This window comes from Poecilia reticulata, linkage group LG15 (genome assembly GCF_000633615.1).
Source record: "Poecilia reticulata strain Guanapo linkage group LG15, Guppy_female_1.0+MT, whole genome shotgun sequence".
Classification (NCBI taxonomy): Eukaryota; Metazoa; Chordata; class Actinopteri; order Cyprinodontiformes; family Poeciliidae; genus Poecilia; species Poecilia reticulata.
Genome location: NC_024345.1, coordinates 1,065,909 through 1,081,298, shown reverse-complemented (window position 1 = coordinate 1,081,298; position 15,390 = coordinate 1,065,909). Strand labels below are relative to the sequence as shown.

Genomic DNA, 15,390 nt, shown 5'->3' with positions numbered 1-15,390 from the left:
TATATATATAATGAATGAACGATAGTAAAATATTTTACTTTTTCCAAGATATTCTAATTTCTTTCACTGAACCACCAGACTGAATCGTTGGCATCATTCTGATCCAAGGGACACGCCCTCTGGCCTCTGACCCTGCAGCATCTGGTTACCATGTGGCTCATTATTGACGGTGGGGAAGCAGGTACCTTCTGCTTTTATTAAATTTCCACATTAGGAATCACCAACAGGGTCACAACATGAAAATGGAACAAACAAAAAACAAACATGAGAAAATTCCTTTAAATGTCTTCTTACATTTTTAATATCACAATCTCTTTATAACATTTTACTGACAAACAAGCATTCTTACAGCAACTCAACAGAACGAAACAGCAGCTTCCAGATCATCTGAGAATGTCGTGGTGGTCTTCGTCAAGGTGGCAGCGGCCTGGACGTCGAACGGCCCTCAGGTCAGTGTGATCTCTGATGACTCTTTGGCGTCGATCACTCTGAAGACTCCCACTTTTTCCTTCATGCTCCTCCTGTTATCTGGAAACGACAAGTTACAGTAAAAAAAACAACAACAAAAAACACAGGTCTCTGTCTGATGTAGATGTCAGGAGGCGTGCAGAAATTTATCCTGAAAACCAGAGCGAGGTTGATCCTCACCCAGCAAGTCGCTGCGATCCAGCAGGATCTCCAGATCCTTGTCACTGATCACCATTCCCTGTGAGGATTTCACCTCCCTAATTTGAACAAACACACACCAAGGGTTCCCGGGTTAAAGAGCTAGTTGTAGTGACCGCTAGGCCTGTCACAATAACAAATTTTGCTGAGCGATTGTCTAAAAAATGATTGCGATAAACGATAATATTGTTTCAAGACCAGTTGACACTGATTTAATGGAAATGACTACATGCAATTTCCTGATAGATACACTTTGTTTTCAAAAGAACACATAACACTGGAACTGATAAACTAAATTAACAAAACAACCAAAAACAAAAATAAAATGGATGTTCAGTTTCCATTAACAAAAAACGTACTTGAATAAAAACTAAACAACATAAAGGCAAAGTGGAAATAAATACTGCATTCAACCAAAAGAGTGCAGTTTATGAAGTCTGTATACTATATTGGCCTTCAGTAATCACTAGATTTAAATAGAGAAGATGGGCACATTCTGACGCAGTAGTTCACACACTACACGATTTTTTTGGCCCTATTTTCCCCTTACAATAATCTTAGAACATTGGGTGTTCCAAGATTGTCGCTGATGATTTCGTAACCGATCATCCTGTAGTGTGTGGTGTGTGACGGTAGATCGTCGGTTGTGGGCGCTCCGATCTAAATCAGGGGTTGTCCCCGACTGGGAGCTTAACGCAGCCTGTTGAATGTGACAGGTAGCCAATCAGAAAGCGCGGATTCTCCTCCTGCTTTCTAAGGAGAAATTACGAGGGGAATCTCAAACAGCTGACACGGCGCAACCCGAAGTCCACCGGACATCGGAGATGGTATGTGGAAACGACATCAATATTTAATTCAACATTTCATGCAAAGAATATAGAAATGATAAGACGAGGAGTTGGAGCCAAATTGCTACTGCAGTTGATAAACCCGGTATGTTTTCAGCTGTGACATAAATAGGTTATAATGATTTTCATTCAGTCAGGACTTTACGCTGACTCTAGCCACATACATCACAGGTAGATTCTAGTAAAGCATTGATTARTGYCYGATTTTRAAATTAGTTAACTGGACTTGTAGCCATTATTTTGTGCCCATGTGGCTGGACACCACACGGCATGACGAACCCAATTGAACCATTATACATAGGATATCTGTCGGCTAATGTGTTTCAGGTTTTGAAAGTGAACCGACAGTCGGCCAACAACTCCTGTAGTGTGCGCTGGACATTATACTAAGGAAATGGGAAGGGAGGGTCAGTGGAGACCACTGGAGTTGAGCCTTTTTTCATTCAGTGTCATCAATAGAAAGAAAAAAGGCAGGAAGAAACGATAAAGCCGATAATTAAAATGAGGTCCATAGGTTTAATTTATTGTGCGATTAATTGATTTATCGTTTATCGTGACAGGCCTATCGTGACTGCATGCCGAGCGCTGCACCGCGTTGCGCCGTGCAATGCTGTGTTGCAGTGTTGAGTTGTGTTGCACTGTGCTGTGCCATGTTGCGTTGCACTTAGGCCTGTCACAATAATCAATAAATCAATTAATTGCATGATAAATTAAAACAAACTCAGTCATTTTCACCTGCATAATTTATTGTTTTTCTTTTTCTACCAAAAACTGGATGATAAAAGTCTTCAGTCTGGTGCTTTGGTCTCGACCAGCTCTTATTTTGAAAGACAGTTTCATTTTATTTTTTTGTTTATTTTTTGTGGATATTTAAAATGTCTTCCAGTTCCAGTGTAAAATGTTCATCAGAATTTGAAGTTTATTGATCTGTAAGAATGTGTTCTTGCATTATTATTAATTGAACATGGTTTCAACACAACAATATTATCATTTATCGGAATAACTTCTGGGACAATTTATCATCCAGGAATATTTGTTATAGTGACAGGCCTAGTTGCGTTGCGTTGCACTGTGTTGCGTTGGTGCAGTCGTCTTACTTCTCAGGACCTCTGGCCTGCAGCAGGTCCCGCAGCTCGTCCAGATCGATGCAGCTCTTGCTTTGATTCAGCTCTGCCTTCCCACCTTTGAACTTTTCTGAGAAAAAGAGCAGCACCAAAGTGAGGTCAGGGAAGGTCAGCGATGAGCGGCGAGGTATCCGTGATGATGCTTACTCTTGTGGATAACCATCTGTTCCAGCTTCCTCTTGGCCGTCGCTCGCTCCAGAATCTTCTGGTCAACGGTGTTAGCCGTCACTAGCCGGTACACCACAACGGGTTTGGTTTGTCCAATGCGGTGGCAGCGGTCCTGAGCCTGCAGGTCCGCCTGAGGGTTCTAAAGCAGGAAGGGAAAGGGAATCAGAAGCCAGCCTTAGAGTTCTGGCCTTTTGGTTTGCTCCCAAATTAAAAGGAAACAAGATGAGGAAACTAAAAACTAGAGTACAAGAGATTTTAGCTCGTTCTTCCAACCTACCCAATCACTGTCAAAGATGATAACTGTGTCAGCTGCTGTCAAGTTGATTCCAAGTCCTCCTGCCCTGGTACTCAGCAGAAAGATGAACACCTCTGGGTCATTGAAAAACTTTTTGATCTGGAAGAGAAAAGGAGATCATGTTAGACAGCAAATATCATTGTCTGATTTTAAAAGACCTGATGGAGAGCAGCAGCACACATTCCATTTAATGCCATAATTCAATTCACAGCTCTCTGCCACATGGCAACCTTAATTTTATTGGTTTTTCATGAGACTGATCCACACAAAGTGACAGAAGTGTGAAGTTATTAAAAATAATAAAATAAAAACAAGACACCAGTCTGCAGTCCTATCCAGAGATACACGTCAACCTGAAGAGACAGTCTGGGCAAACAGCATTAATTAGAGAACCAAGGAAACTCTGGAGGAGCTGCAGAGATTCATCACACATGCACTCCTAAGTGACATCTGGCTTATATTTCCTTTGACACACTACATGTTTTATATATAAATACATTTTTAAAAACTTGTTTTGAAGTCACATTGGACAAAAAAAAAAAAAGCACATAAATTCTGTAATAACATCTGTGACATTATTACAGTTGTATCTAAACAAAAACATATTGTGATCAGATTTTTTTTTTAGCAATATCACCCACCCCTAATTCTGTCCAAATTTATTAACCTAAAAACCATGTAATATATACTGAAGACAAAGATTCACATTTGTGCTATTCAGGTTTCACAAATAACAGCGCTGTGGTTCAACTTTTCGTAAAAACTGATTGAATTATTTGAGAAATGTTTTATCTAGAAGTATTCAAGTCGGTCACATTAACTGACAATAAAAAAATAACAGGGTGTGAATAGTTTTGAAAAGCACTGCATTGTAGCCCCAGTCAGTCCTAAAATCGTCACTCCGTTTCTGGGAGAGGAAACCTTGTTGCCTTTTAGAACTATAATAAAATCAATGGTTCTACATCATTTCAAACCTACGTTCTCATCTCTTTTTGTGTACGACATGCTGCCATCTAACCGGCTGTATCGGAAATCTCGGAGGTAGCAATAGTCCATCAGAATATCCAAGATGGACGTCATCTGGCTGAAGATCAGAACCTAACAGTGGAGCAAGCACAACGATCAGAACTGAATGAAGATCAGAGAATAAACATGAGATTCTGCTGCCTCCACACAGGGCTGGGACAACGTGGGAAGAGAACCTACAGGCAGAACAAGCTGTTAACATTTGACGTTTTCTAGAAACATGACTACCTTGTGTCCTCTGTTCTTCAGAGCAGGCAGCAGCCTGTCCAGTATGAGAAACTTTCCTGAGGTCTGAACCAGCTGCTCATCAATCTGCAGAGAAAGTTAAAACCATCTTTAATCTCTCCAAACTTTGGTCTGCGGCTCAGCGGGCTACAAGAGAAATCCCAGAGAGGTCACCTTAAACTGCTGTGTAACTGGGTCCAGGGGGTACTCCACCAGGTACGGGTGGTTACAGCACCTCTTCAGCAGCATCAGCACGCTCTGCAACTTCAACGTGATGTCAGCGTCCGGCGGGGTGGAAATGTCCAGCACCGGTGGCGAGGGGCTGAGGAGGTTCAGAGAAATGAAACCCAGAGCTCAAGTTCAGCTTATGTTGTACGCAACGAATCTGGAACATTCTGCAGATCGCCTCGACAACAGCTGACTATGTCATCCAAAACTTCTGCTGTCAGGGAACAGCAGATCGGCAGGTTAGGAACCACAGCCGCCTGCCAACAGCTAAAATCTGTTTTACGGAGCCTCAAGATCCGTAAAGCTTGAGAGGCCAACTAGAAACGCTTAGAACTGCCAATGTTTACAGCCAATATTGATCCTTTGCAACTACGACTCTTGATCTGTCAATGCACCATGACGGACTGTCAATGCACCATGACGGACGGAAACCCTGTCAGACAGTTCCTGACCTGTTCTCGGCCTCCTTACGGACTCTCTCCAGGTACTTCATCAGGGCCTCCTGTTTGTCGCTCTCTGTCTCACTGTAGTCCACCGATCTACGGGTGCGACGTTTTGGTCTGCCATCTGGTGTCACCGGCACAGGAGCCTCTTTCTGACAGGAAAAAACAGATAATTCCCGACACTGGAAGCTTTTATTGGTGGAGAAATCCAGAGCTGTCAGCAGCCCTTACCTTCTCCTTTCCCAGAACCTTCTCTATGGTCTTGTTGACAACTGCGCTGTAAAGGGTCTCCTGCTTGGTGGTCAGGGGGGCGTACACTATGATCTCCTTCTTGGGAGGAACCTCAAGAGTCACATCTGTCTTCAGCCTCCTCAGGAGGAATGGAGTCAGAATCTGAGACAGAAAACATGGAAACGATGAAGGATACGCCTTCCTTTGCCCCCCTTCTTCTTCTCTCTCGCCCCGTCTCACCTGGTGCAGCATGCTCAGGATGTTCTGCTCCCGTTCTGCCACTACCACGTCATCACCCTCACCAAGGGAGTTGATGTCAAACCAGGACTCAAAGCTGGTCAAAAACAGGACAGAAAAACAAGCTGCTCATGCTGAGAGGGACTCTACACCCAGCTCTAGACATCCAGATCTATAATCACCTCTTCAGGTCATCAAAGACCTCTGGGAGGAGGAAGTTGAGGAGGGACCAGAGCTCAGCCAGGTTGTTCTGCAGCGGTGTACCAGTCAGCAGCAGCTTATTGTCGGTGGGCAGCATTTTCAGCTCGCGCACCAGCCGACAGTTGAGGTTCTTGATCCTGTGGCCCTCGTCCACTATCAGGTACTTCCACTGGACATGCTGAGGCAGAAAGCAGGGATTCTTAAATTCTGTCTTCACTAATGCTTCCGACATCCAGCAGGTGATTCTAGCGTGAAGGTCTTACCTGCAGAAACTTTCTGTCAATCATGGAGATCTCGAAGGAAGTGATGACAACAGGAAACATGTTGAGGGGCCCCTGAGCCCTGCGGACCTGCTTCAGCAGCTTGGACCTCTCTGGCGGAGTGCCGTGATAAAGCATCACTGATATCTTGGGAAAAACACGCAACACAGATCAGACTGCTGCTCTACATCTGGCACCGGAAGACCCAGAGAGGCTTCCCGTCCTTCGTCCCGTTACCTCTGGTGCAAAGCGCTTAAACTCGCTGATCCAGTTTGGTACTGTGGAGAGAGGAGCCACCACCAGGAAGGGGCCCATCACCTTCTTCTCTACCATCATAGCGATGTGGGCAATGCACTGTATGGTCTTCCCCAGCCCCATCTCGTCAGCCAGGATGCCATTGATGCCGTTCTCCCACAGCATCTGCAGCACAGAGGGAATAGAGACTGCTGGGTAACCGCGTGGCACCAGGAGCGATTCCAAACCCGCCCCCGCCACATCCAGACCCGCCCACGCTCACCCTCAGCCACTCCACGCCTTCGATCTGGTACCACCTCATCACTCCGCCTGTGAACAGCTGGGGCTGCTGGACGGGGACAGGCTGCCCGTTCACCTTCCTGTCGGGGTCCAGGAGATGCTTGGCGTTCTCTCGCACCGTCTCCGACAGCCGGCTCTTGATTTCCTCGTTGGAATCGCTCATTTTTTCAATATCCTCTGCGTCGAGTTTCTTCTGAGCCGGAGCGTCATTCTTCTGGAAAAAAGCGGCGAGGTGATGGAACTGATGGACACAGACTGAACGCTGAGAGAAGATTCTTTTGCTTTTTTTGTCTTCCTGCACGTCATCAGAACAGTTCGACACGTCCCAGTTTCCTGAACTTTGGGAGATCGGTGATCGACCGATGCAGACAGACACCATGTCTGCAGGTTTACAGTTATCAATAGTCACCTCACTGCTGCCAACTCAGTGACTTTCTTGCTACATTTCGCAACATTTCAGACAAAAAATAAAAATGCTAACGGTCAAATCAGAATTGGCAGGTCAGGCTTTTTAAGGCTTGGTGGCCACCAATCAGTGGACCCGTGCATTAAGAATCGGCCAATCACCAAGATCCCAAATTTAAGGAAATGGGGGCTGATTTATCAGATTTATGACTCGCGGATGCATGAAGGATCTGGCCTTCACCAGTCATGGAAAAGACTGGCGATGTCTTTTAAATGGAGGTATTTAGGTTTTTGTACGTTTAAAGCCTGAATACAAATTGTTTGAATCATAGAAGATGGAGCAGTCAAAGTAAAAGCAGCTTTACCCCTTTCTCCACTTTTGATCTCTTTGCTTGAGACATGATTTCCTGCAAAACGAGAAGAAAAAACAAAGAAACACATGAAGCAGACGACAAGTCAAGAGGAAAACAGGACAAAACAAGGAATAAGAAAATAGACATACTTCTTTTGTCATAACATCAGCTATTTTAAAGTCTTCATCCCTCCTCCTTTTCTTCTTCTTCGCATCTGGACGGAGAGGAACAAATTTAACGGTCGGGATCCTCAACATCTTCTAATGGTGTCTCTGAAGGAACAAAAGTTCAGCTCACCTGTCCGGGTCTCTGTACCACTGCCAGCCTAAACAAAAAACCAAACAGAGTTTGTGAGGAGATAGTTTGGTCACTGCTAAGCTGAATATTTCCAGCCACCAGTTACTCACCTTCATGGCCTTTTTCTCCAGCCTCTCCTTCTTGAGTTTCTCCTGAAACAGAGTCAGGCGTTAGCACCCAGTGGTCGTAATAATAGAGGACTCACACACACACACACACTCACGCATTCACACGCACACACACACGTTACCTCATTCTGCTGCTGCTCCATCTTTGTCAGCAGGAATTTAGAGTAGATGTTGCTTTTCTGGAGCAGATGCTGGAGTCTCTTGATGCGCACATCCTGTGAGTCCCTCTTAAATGATTCCTGTGCCTTTAAACATTTTTTTACAAACAATTTCAAGCAGCTGCTCAACTCTCCTCAGCACACACATGCAGAGTAACAGCAGATGTGTTGTATTGCGGAGGAAGTCATGCACCTTCTTCATCATTTCCTTCTCTTTTCGCTCCCCTTCCTCCATCAGCTGGTTCTCTTCCTCCTCCATCTCCTTGGTAATGACCACCTCGGGAATGTTCTCCGACTTCACGCTCCCGTCTGGAGATGGGAAAACAGAACACCCTCTGGTGGTAAATTTCTTCAGAGTAAAATCGACCTGCTGAGTCCATCAAACTTCATATTTCACAAAACAACACGATGATTTACCTGCCTGACCCCCAGCGGTCTCCATGGCCGTACCGTGGGGCTCCTCAGATTCATCTGGTTTGGGGCACTGAGGGGACACACTTCGAGTTTCCTCCTTGATGCTGAACAGATGAACACACAAGATGTGTAATGAGTGAGGGGGCGAGGTTCAACAATGCAGTGGTTAAATGTTTGGTAAATATAGGCTTTCAGCTGCATAATGGTTCTGTGGAACCAAATGCATAATGTCATTCTTGGATCAAAATTGGGTTTAAAACATCCATCACACTCCAATTTCCTTTAGTGCTGGAAGTTTTTAATAGAGCCGAGTTGTGCCAGTGGGAAACATCGATATCAGGTCGGTGTGCACCTATAAATCGACTTTCTTAACTGTCGATTTATCGATCAGACAATAATTCCATATGAAATCAATCTTATCTACCACAACAAGGTCTGAATTTCAGCCACTGGCCCAAGGTAGTTGATACTGGACAGCGTTTTTAGAAATAAACTTTACTTATTTACGGTACATTCTTTAAAGCCCATAATCCAGCTGTTCCAACTGTGATTAAACTAGCATGCAACAGTTAATTGCAATCCTTGTTAATACTGCAGTAATGTGAGCATAGAATAACTGTTGGGGTGGGGACAATGAAGCTGTTGTAAAACCAGAGCTCCTTCAGTGACACACTGCTGCATCCTATGTGCACAAAGGAGCTCATCACAGATCCTTCCTCCCGTTGATAGACTTTATAACAAACTTTATAAGTGTTCACATCCCTGCAGATCTTTTTTCTTTTCATTTCTCCTAAATAGTCTGTTGTTTGAGCACAAAAACACATTTTGTACATTAAAGATCCTACAGAGTAGCATCTTTTCTTGAAACAGCGCATCCTATTTTTAGATCATAAATTTGCCCTTCTGTATAGTACATTATTCTTGTGTCTTTGTGTTATTTTCCTTAGTTTGAATATGCACTTAACTTGCTGTTGGTACCCTTGAATTAAAATAGACGATGTATCCATTCAACTGACTCAATAAACGTTAAGCACGTTTTAATTATGAACAACTATTAGTAGGTACATTTCTTTTCAATGTAAAATAAACAAAAATTACACTTTGAGGAAGACGCCGACACTTTATTCGCTTACCTGCTCATTGTTGTCCACGACGAAGAAAGATGGCTCAGTTATATAAAAATATTTTTAAAAGGGCTAATTTCAGCTTTCAGACAACTTTACGAACAGTTTCTGCCCAGCAAACGTAGTTACACACACAGGTTATTCAAGCAGCCATGTTGTCCAGGTCGCAAACTGCCGAATGGTCAAGCTAACTGTATCTTACAGATAATCCTGCTTCCACAATACGCATGTGCAATTTTGCTCAAATAGAGCCACTCTGAAGCACAAAAATAGCTAAATAAACTTTGTCTGGTTTCGAACACTCCGCTGGTCCGAAAGAAATGCCGTCCGCCAAACAATGCAGCGACAAACATTTGCTGCGCATCCGGTCACTGAATTTCAAAATAAAATTATTCGCGTAAACCGCCACATTGAAGAACAAGCTGTTATGCTGACATGGGCTTTTATAGTGAAAGGCAATAAATTATGTTTTCCTGTAAACTTGTCTCACTGGGTGGAGATGTGGAACATTCGAAAGGGCGGGGCTTCTACATTTCCCGCCAGTTGAGACCAAACCATTATCCCTAAAACCAGGGCAAGAGGATGTCTTTACGCAGTGGATCATGTCGGAGGTCTACCAAACAATACTTGCAGATAATTAAACACAAATGTGCATATGCACTTAACAGACACTAATTGATATCCATATAATTTTAGACAAAATATAATCTAATAAGAGTCTCCCCTCTTTCTGGAAAATGCAAGACCCCAGCCAAGTGTTTTCCCGCGAAAGCGTCATGTCGAAAATGATTTATTGATATGCTTGCAGGACAAGAAGATGCCAAAATACTAGTCAACTCTGAAAATATTATTTTGTGTTAGTAGGATTTGTGGTTAAAGAGCTCTGTACCAAATCTATGGAGTAATACCGATTTATTTCTATAAAGACTGAAGGATGAAGGTTAGAAACAATAAGAAAAAAAGCCAGGACATATGCAGCCGGCTGAGAAATAAATTGAGTGTTTTTGGCTTGGACCTGTTTCGTTTTTTTTAAAAAAAAAACCGTGTTTCTGTAATAAACTGAAGAACAAATAATAATAAAGTGCTTAAATAAATTCAAAAGCTTTTATTTACGATGTTCCAAATAAAAAGTTGGCCAGATATTAATGGAAATCTGCTTTTCCATGGATGTCATCCTCTGGGAGCAAATCCTTGTCCTGTGAGTTCCTGGATGGGATTCCTAAACACAGGCCCAAAATATTCATTTCTGATGCACTTTATCAGTTTCCATTATATCGCGCTTGACTTCTCATTAATAGGTAGAAATCGATCCTGTGGGACCGGACCGGTCCAAGCCTTTTTGGGGCAGCTTTTTCTGGGGGTTCCCGCACATCAACATATCAACACCAGATGATTTACAATTCCTAAGCTACTCTATGAGTGCAACATACCTGCTATCATTAGGATCATTTGTAATTAGCATACATTATACAAGTATTATGACCATTCCTTTCAACCTCACAGGAGTAACAGATAAAAAATAAAAACATTTGGATTTTAGAATGCAGAGTGATACTTAAGTGTGCCGTTTTATTTCAACTACCGTATTTGAAAGTAACATCGACTGATAAACACTAAATGTAATATCATAAATTTCCCCAACGGAGGCAGCAGCCTTCAATAAGAAGAGAATCATTATTATCTGTAAAAACAAACAAACAAACAAAAACACAATATAGTAATAGCAATTAGTTTGCATTATTCAATGTAAAAAAAAAATTCTATCATGCTAGTTTAATTCTTTTGGGGGGGGGCTGGTTGTGTGGGGGCCCTAAGCAGCCACTTAACTGGCATCGCCTTGTGCCAGCCCTGCTGCGGGACGTTTTGACCGCACTCTGTATTCATGGAAGCCTTATTTGGCAGAATAGAAGAAAGCTCACTTCTTTGGTTATGAAACAACTCTAAATGGACAGGATCAGGATTCTTTGGCTCTGCATGCCTCATGGTGGTGCTCATCTTCAATGTTCCTGTCTGTCTTTTTGAAACAATGAGAACCATTCATGGGAGAAAAGGCCATTAGCCCGTCTTCTGCTGCCCCATCCTTGTTCCTCCAGCAGAGTATATTTCAGTCTGTTCTTGATGTTTTTCATGGAAGCTCCCAGGGAAGTGAACAAGAATGCTTCCATTATTGTTCAGTCAAGCCTCATTTCTCCCAACAAGCTTCTTCGACGTGCTGCTGCGGTTTCCATTAAATGCCTGCAGAGGTCACTAAAGACCGGTTAAATCCGAACACCCAACAGTTCAGTCCAAAATGACTTTTATTTATCCTCTTCATTTAATTTCATGTCTTTTTTTTTTTTTTTTTGGTTAATGTCTTCTGCTCCACATACCCGTCAAGTCTCCCGTTTTTAAACTACCGTTTTTCTCCCCCTTTCCCGCCGTACTCCCGTATTATTTCATATAAATATTCCTGCTCTCACGTTAGTCCCCCGGTCTTAAGTTACTCTATGTTCAGCAACAAGCTGAAGGAAACAAACTGTAGCACTCTCAGTTTGAGGTTGGCTATTGTGCTGAACAATGGAGCACTGTTCTGACATTCTTATCCACATATGGCATACCAAACGTAACGTTTTGCAGCTCTCCAACTCTGAAATAAAGGAATCTGCATGTGTTCATCTCATGCTTTTTACTCAGGGAGCAGGCGAGTCTGGGCAGTAAACATACATTTCCCCAAGACACAGTTCTTTTTAAAAAGGGGTGCACCGATTGCAGTTTTCCGGCTGATCCTCGATCTTTAAAAGGGCCCGATTGATACCAATTTGTTTCTTAAGTAGAGACATTGACAAAGTAGCTTTTTTGAGACCTTTGCTGATCAGATTCCCCAAAATTAAGGAAATTGGGGTCAATTTATTGCTGCAACCCTACATTTTAAACATATATTTCCTGTGAATAAATCAAGTATTCACCATTAACACATGGTAGAACTTTCTACCAGTGGTCAGGTCTTAAATGTGGAACTTGTGGAAAAGCCAGACTCAATGTCTGGTTATGAACCAAACAGAAGAACCGATGATGGACAGACAGATGGACAAAGTAATGGATAAACAAAAAGGCAACATGATGCGACTCAGGGATGGGTGGACAAACAAGAGGCTGGACAAACGGATAAACAAACGGGCGAACAACTGAACGGAAGAGCTTTTAGATAATGGGATAGTGAATAATGTGTGAAAATACAACTCAACTGGTTGTCCTTAGTACATGGAAAACCCATAAACTCCATATTGGTCCAGAATGTGTGCATCAAAAAAAAGATCAACCCATGAGGTACAGTATGGTAGTACAATATTTATTTTATTTTCCGTTTAAGTGTTACATGTTGAGCAAGAAACTTACAGTTGTCGTCAGCCACAAATTGAATGCAGAGATAAAGACCAATTCAGGAATGCGTCAGACACAAGAGAACTGGCTAACTCAATTGTACATATATATACATAATGTTTATGTACATATACGGATGTTGCACTAGACTTCAGAAGAGCTGAGATGAAGATGATGAGCAGAAGTTGGTATGAAAAAAAAAAATGAAAACACCTTCAGATGGGGACAGAGACAGGTGCTGAGGAAAATAAAAAGATGACAGTAAGACAAGAAACAATCACAGAAAGAGAGGAAAGAAACAGAAACCTTAATGAACCCAATTGGTTTACCAACCCTGCTGCAGGAATGAAAACACACACACACGCACACCCACCCACCCAAACGCACATGCACACAGTGTTCTCATGAAGCTGTATTCACAGGGCCGAATGAAAGTCTCTGACCGGTCTGAGAAGGGGCGTCGGTCGAATCATCGCCTATCAACCTAATTAGTCAACAGCAGGACAGTAAGACAAGAAAGATTCTTCTGTTGGTTTTGGTAGAGCGGCTACAGTATGTACAGTACAAACTTCATCTTGTTCTCACACACATGAATCGAGACTTCGCTGTCCTGTCTGCTGTGGGGGTTTGTGTGGGACACAGTGGAGCTTGGGAGGGGGCCTGCAGAGTAAAGAGAGGGAGTGGCGCTTCGTGTCTCAGCAGCAGCCTCCTGATGAAGGCTTAACAGTAGTGCCTGGAGTCAGCTTCACGTTGGGCTTATCTCCTCCTCCGGCCGTGGCCCCGGGGCCCATCCTCTTCTTGATTTCGGCGGCCATGGTCATGAAGGCCTGCTCCACGTTGGTGGCGTTTTTGGCGCTGGTTTCCAAAAAGGGGATTCCCAGAGAGTCCGCGAACTCCTGCAAACACAACGCTGGGTTTAGCAAAGTGGCAAATCGGGAGAGGAGGAGAGAAACAGATGCCTTTCATTTAATAGAAACCTGCTGTTGTAAAAACACAGCATCATCTAAATACAGTAGATTAAAATCTCCATGTGGCTCGCTGTAAACTGGTCCAACACAGAAAATGTTCTCCATCCGTCTCTTCCTTTCTGCACAGCATTCCCTTAACATGCAAGGCGGAGAGAAAGGGGCTGATCACAGCTCTCTGGAAACTTTTGGCCATTTTTTCAACTTTTACAGCAACACAGCTGATGGATCATTGACATGTCCATCTTATTTGAGACCTGGCAAACATGTAAACCAGATTCCAAACTTCTCCACCCTTTTCCAGACAGTCCAGGAAGCCTCCCTGTTTCTCCACCACTTATCTCTTCTGCTGCTTCCTTCTAGACATTCCAGCTCCTGCCCAACCCAAATAATTTCCATTCACATCAATAGCCTGCATGTGGATGACTAAATTCCATCTGCATCACACTGTTCCCTCTGGATGTTCGGTTTTGTATGTCAGACAGTACTGACCCTTCTTCACACGTGACGTTATGCTCTTCAGAACTCGGCCCTCTCCACCATGACGGTGGTCAAAACATCTAATGCGCTCTTGTAAAGCCCATAAAAAAAAACAAAAAAAAAAAACACATCTGGTAGCCTTACATCACTTTTACTTAGTAGATTTCACTTTAAAAATGGCCGTAGGATACTGTGAGGTCGGCGACTTAAACATACAAAACCAAACTTGTCACTTTATTGTATAACTTTTAATGAGAAAAGATACGATTAGCAGCTGTCAATCATAATGACCGGTGGGTTTGCAGTGAAGGTAGAGGAAAGAGGAAGCATGGATCGGTTTCTAAACTAGCCATTTCAAACTTATGTAAATACCGCCCTCTATGAGCCCCAACCAAGTGTGCTACATTCACATTAGCTTCACTTAAACGAGTAGAATTCATGGTTAAACTGACAAAAACTACTTGGGAAAACAATTTCCCTCTCTGCGTTACTCCCGTCCCTCATTTCTGACATCCATCATGGCCCCTACAGTGATGCAGTTGCACAGGGTCAATACAAAGAACCTTACAGACTTCCAGTTTCATGGCAACATTATATTGACAACGTTCCGGTATTGTTTATCCAGTTGAGAACAGAAGTGATGGAAATGTCGCCGCTCGTCGCATGTCAGGCCTCCCACAGTAGTACTGTTAATGCTGACGGTCAACACAACGACACCAGACGCCCACTTAGTTTAAACTGAACAACCACCACATGTTTGACCTGCTCTAAACCATGACAGTCATTCAGATTTGAAATGGTGCCATAACAACATATTTTGGAGATGCTACTATTTTCTGTTAACACAACATTTTGCTACAAAAATATAAATAAAGCCAGAAACGAGTTTAGCGGAAGACATCCTTCTCTAGGAGGCTCTGCATCTTGAACTCTTGCACAAAGTTTCCAAATCTATGCGCAGATCTGGGAAGCACTAGTACTGAGGTACCTACCTTTGCTGTTGTATAATCCACCACTTTCTTTGTTGTCAGGTCACACTTGTTCCCAACCAATAACTTGTTGACATTTTCACTGGCATAGCGGTCAATCTCCTGTAGCCACTGTTTGACATTGTTGAAGGACTCCTGAGACACAAAGCAGATCAACGTTAGGCCACTCCATCAGTGGAGGCTGGTTTAGCTCAACGCGCGCTCAGAAACTGGTTTAGCTCAACGCGCGCT

At 43.1% G+C, this 15,390-nt stretch overlaps 2 protein-coding genes across 5 annotated transcripts in view; both read right to left on the bottom strand.

Annotated features, from left to right (window-relative positions):
* Positions 1 to 66: 66 nt before the first annotated feature.
* On the bottom strand, positions 67 to 9,769 carry hells (helicase, lymphoid specific). 4 transcript variants are annotated; one of them, XR_001777369.1, is made up of 23 exons: positions 9,375 to 9,769; positions 8,245 to 8,345; positions 8,021 to 8,136; positions 7,792 to 7,914; positions 7,652 to 7,693; positions 7,542 to 7,569; positions 7,394 to 7,458; positions 7,257 to 7,298; positions 6,470 to 6,697; positions 6,190 to 6,372; positions 5,956 to 6,099; positions 5,674 to 5,870; positions 5,255 to 5,588; positions 5,033 to 5,175; positions 4,527 to 4,674; positions 4,356 to 4,439; positions 4,080 to 4,199; positions 3,084 to 3,200; positions 2,786 to 2,945; positions 2,612 to 2,708; positions 649 to 725; positions 350 to 528; positions 67 to 188 (listed from the first exon to the last, which is right to left on the bottom strand). XR_001777369.1 is itself a non-coding variant. In XM_008428922.2 (23 exons), the coding sequence occupies exons 1-23, from the start codon at positions 9,380 to 9,382 to the stop codon at positions 446 to 448; spliced, it is 2,562 nt and encodes an 853-aa protein (XP_008427144.1). In that variant the 5' UTR covers positions 9,383 to 9,768; the 3' UTR covers positions 274 to 445. The 4 variants fall into 4 exon arrangements, 3 of the variants coding, with proteins under 3 accessions (XP_008427144.1, XP_008427143.1, XP_008427142.1); XM_008428922.2 differs by lacking the exon at positions 67 to 188 and having other exon boundaries at positions 274 to 528; positions 5,255 to 5,416; positions 5,495 to 5,588; positions 9,375 to 9,768; XM_008428921.2 differs by lacking the exon at positions 67 to 188 and having other exon boundaries at positions 274 to 528; positions 5,255 to 5,416; positions 5,495 to 5,588; positions 6,470 to 6,700; positions 9,375 to 9,767.
* A 2,903-nt stretch (positions 9,770 to 12,672) lies between these two features.
* Positions 12,673 to 15,390, bottom strand: part of LOC103476515 (ras-related protein ORAB-1) — an 11,632-nt gene continuing 8,914 nt past the window's right edge. Inside the window, exons 5-6 of the mRNA XM_008428925.2 lie at positions 15,163 to 15,294; positions 12,673 to 13,621 (exon numbers count right to left, since the gene is read on the bottom strand). Coding sequence (XP_008427147.1) covers positions 13,421 to 13,621; positions 15,163 to 15,294 — 333 coding nt within the window. The 3' untranslated portion in view covers positions 12,673 to 13,420. The remainder of the gene's footprint in view (positions 13,622 to 15,162; positions 15,295 to 15,390) is intronic.

What these genes read in the sequence shown, in the direction of transcription:
- hells (XM_008428920.2), bottom strand. An exon ending in TTAAGCGCTTTGCACCAGAG is followed by an intron (nt 6,100 to 6,189) that starts GTAACGGGACGA and finishes GTTTTTCCCAAG; the next exon opens with ATATCAGTGATGCTTTATCA. An exon ending in CAGGCCAGAGGTCCTGAGAA is followed by an intron (nt 726 to 2,611) that starts GTAAGACGACTG and finishes TGTTCAAATTAG; the next exon opens with GGAGGTGAAATCCTCACAGG.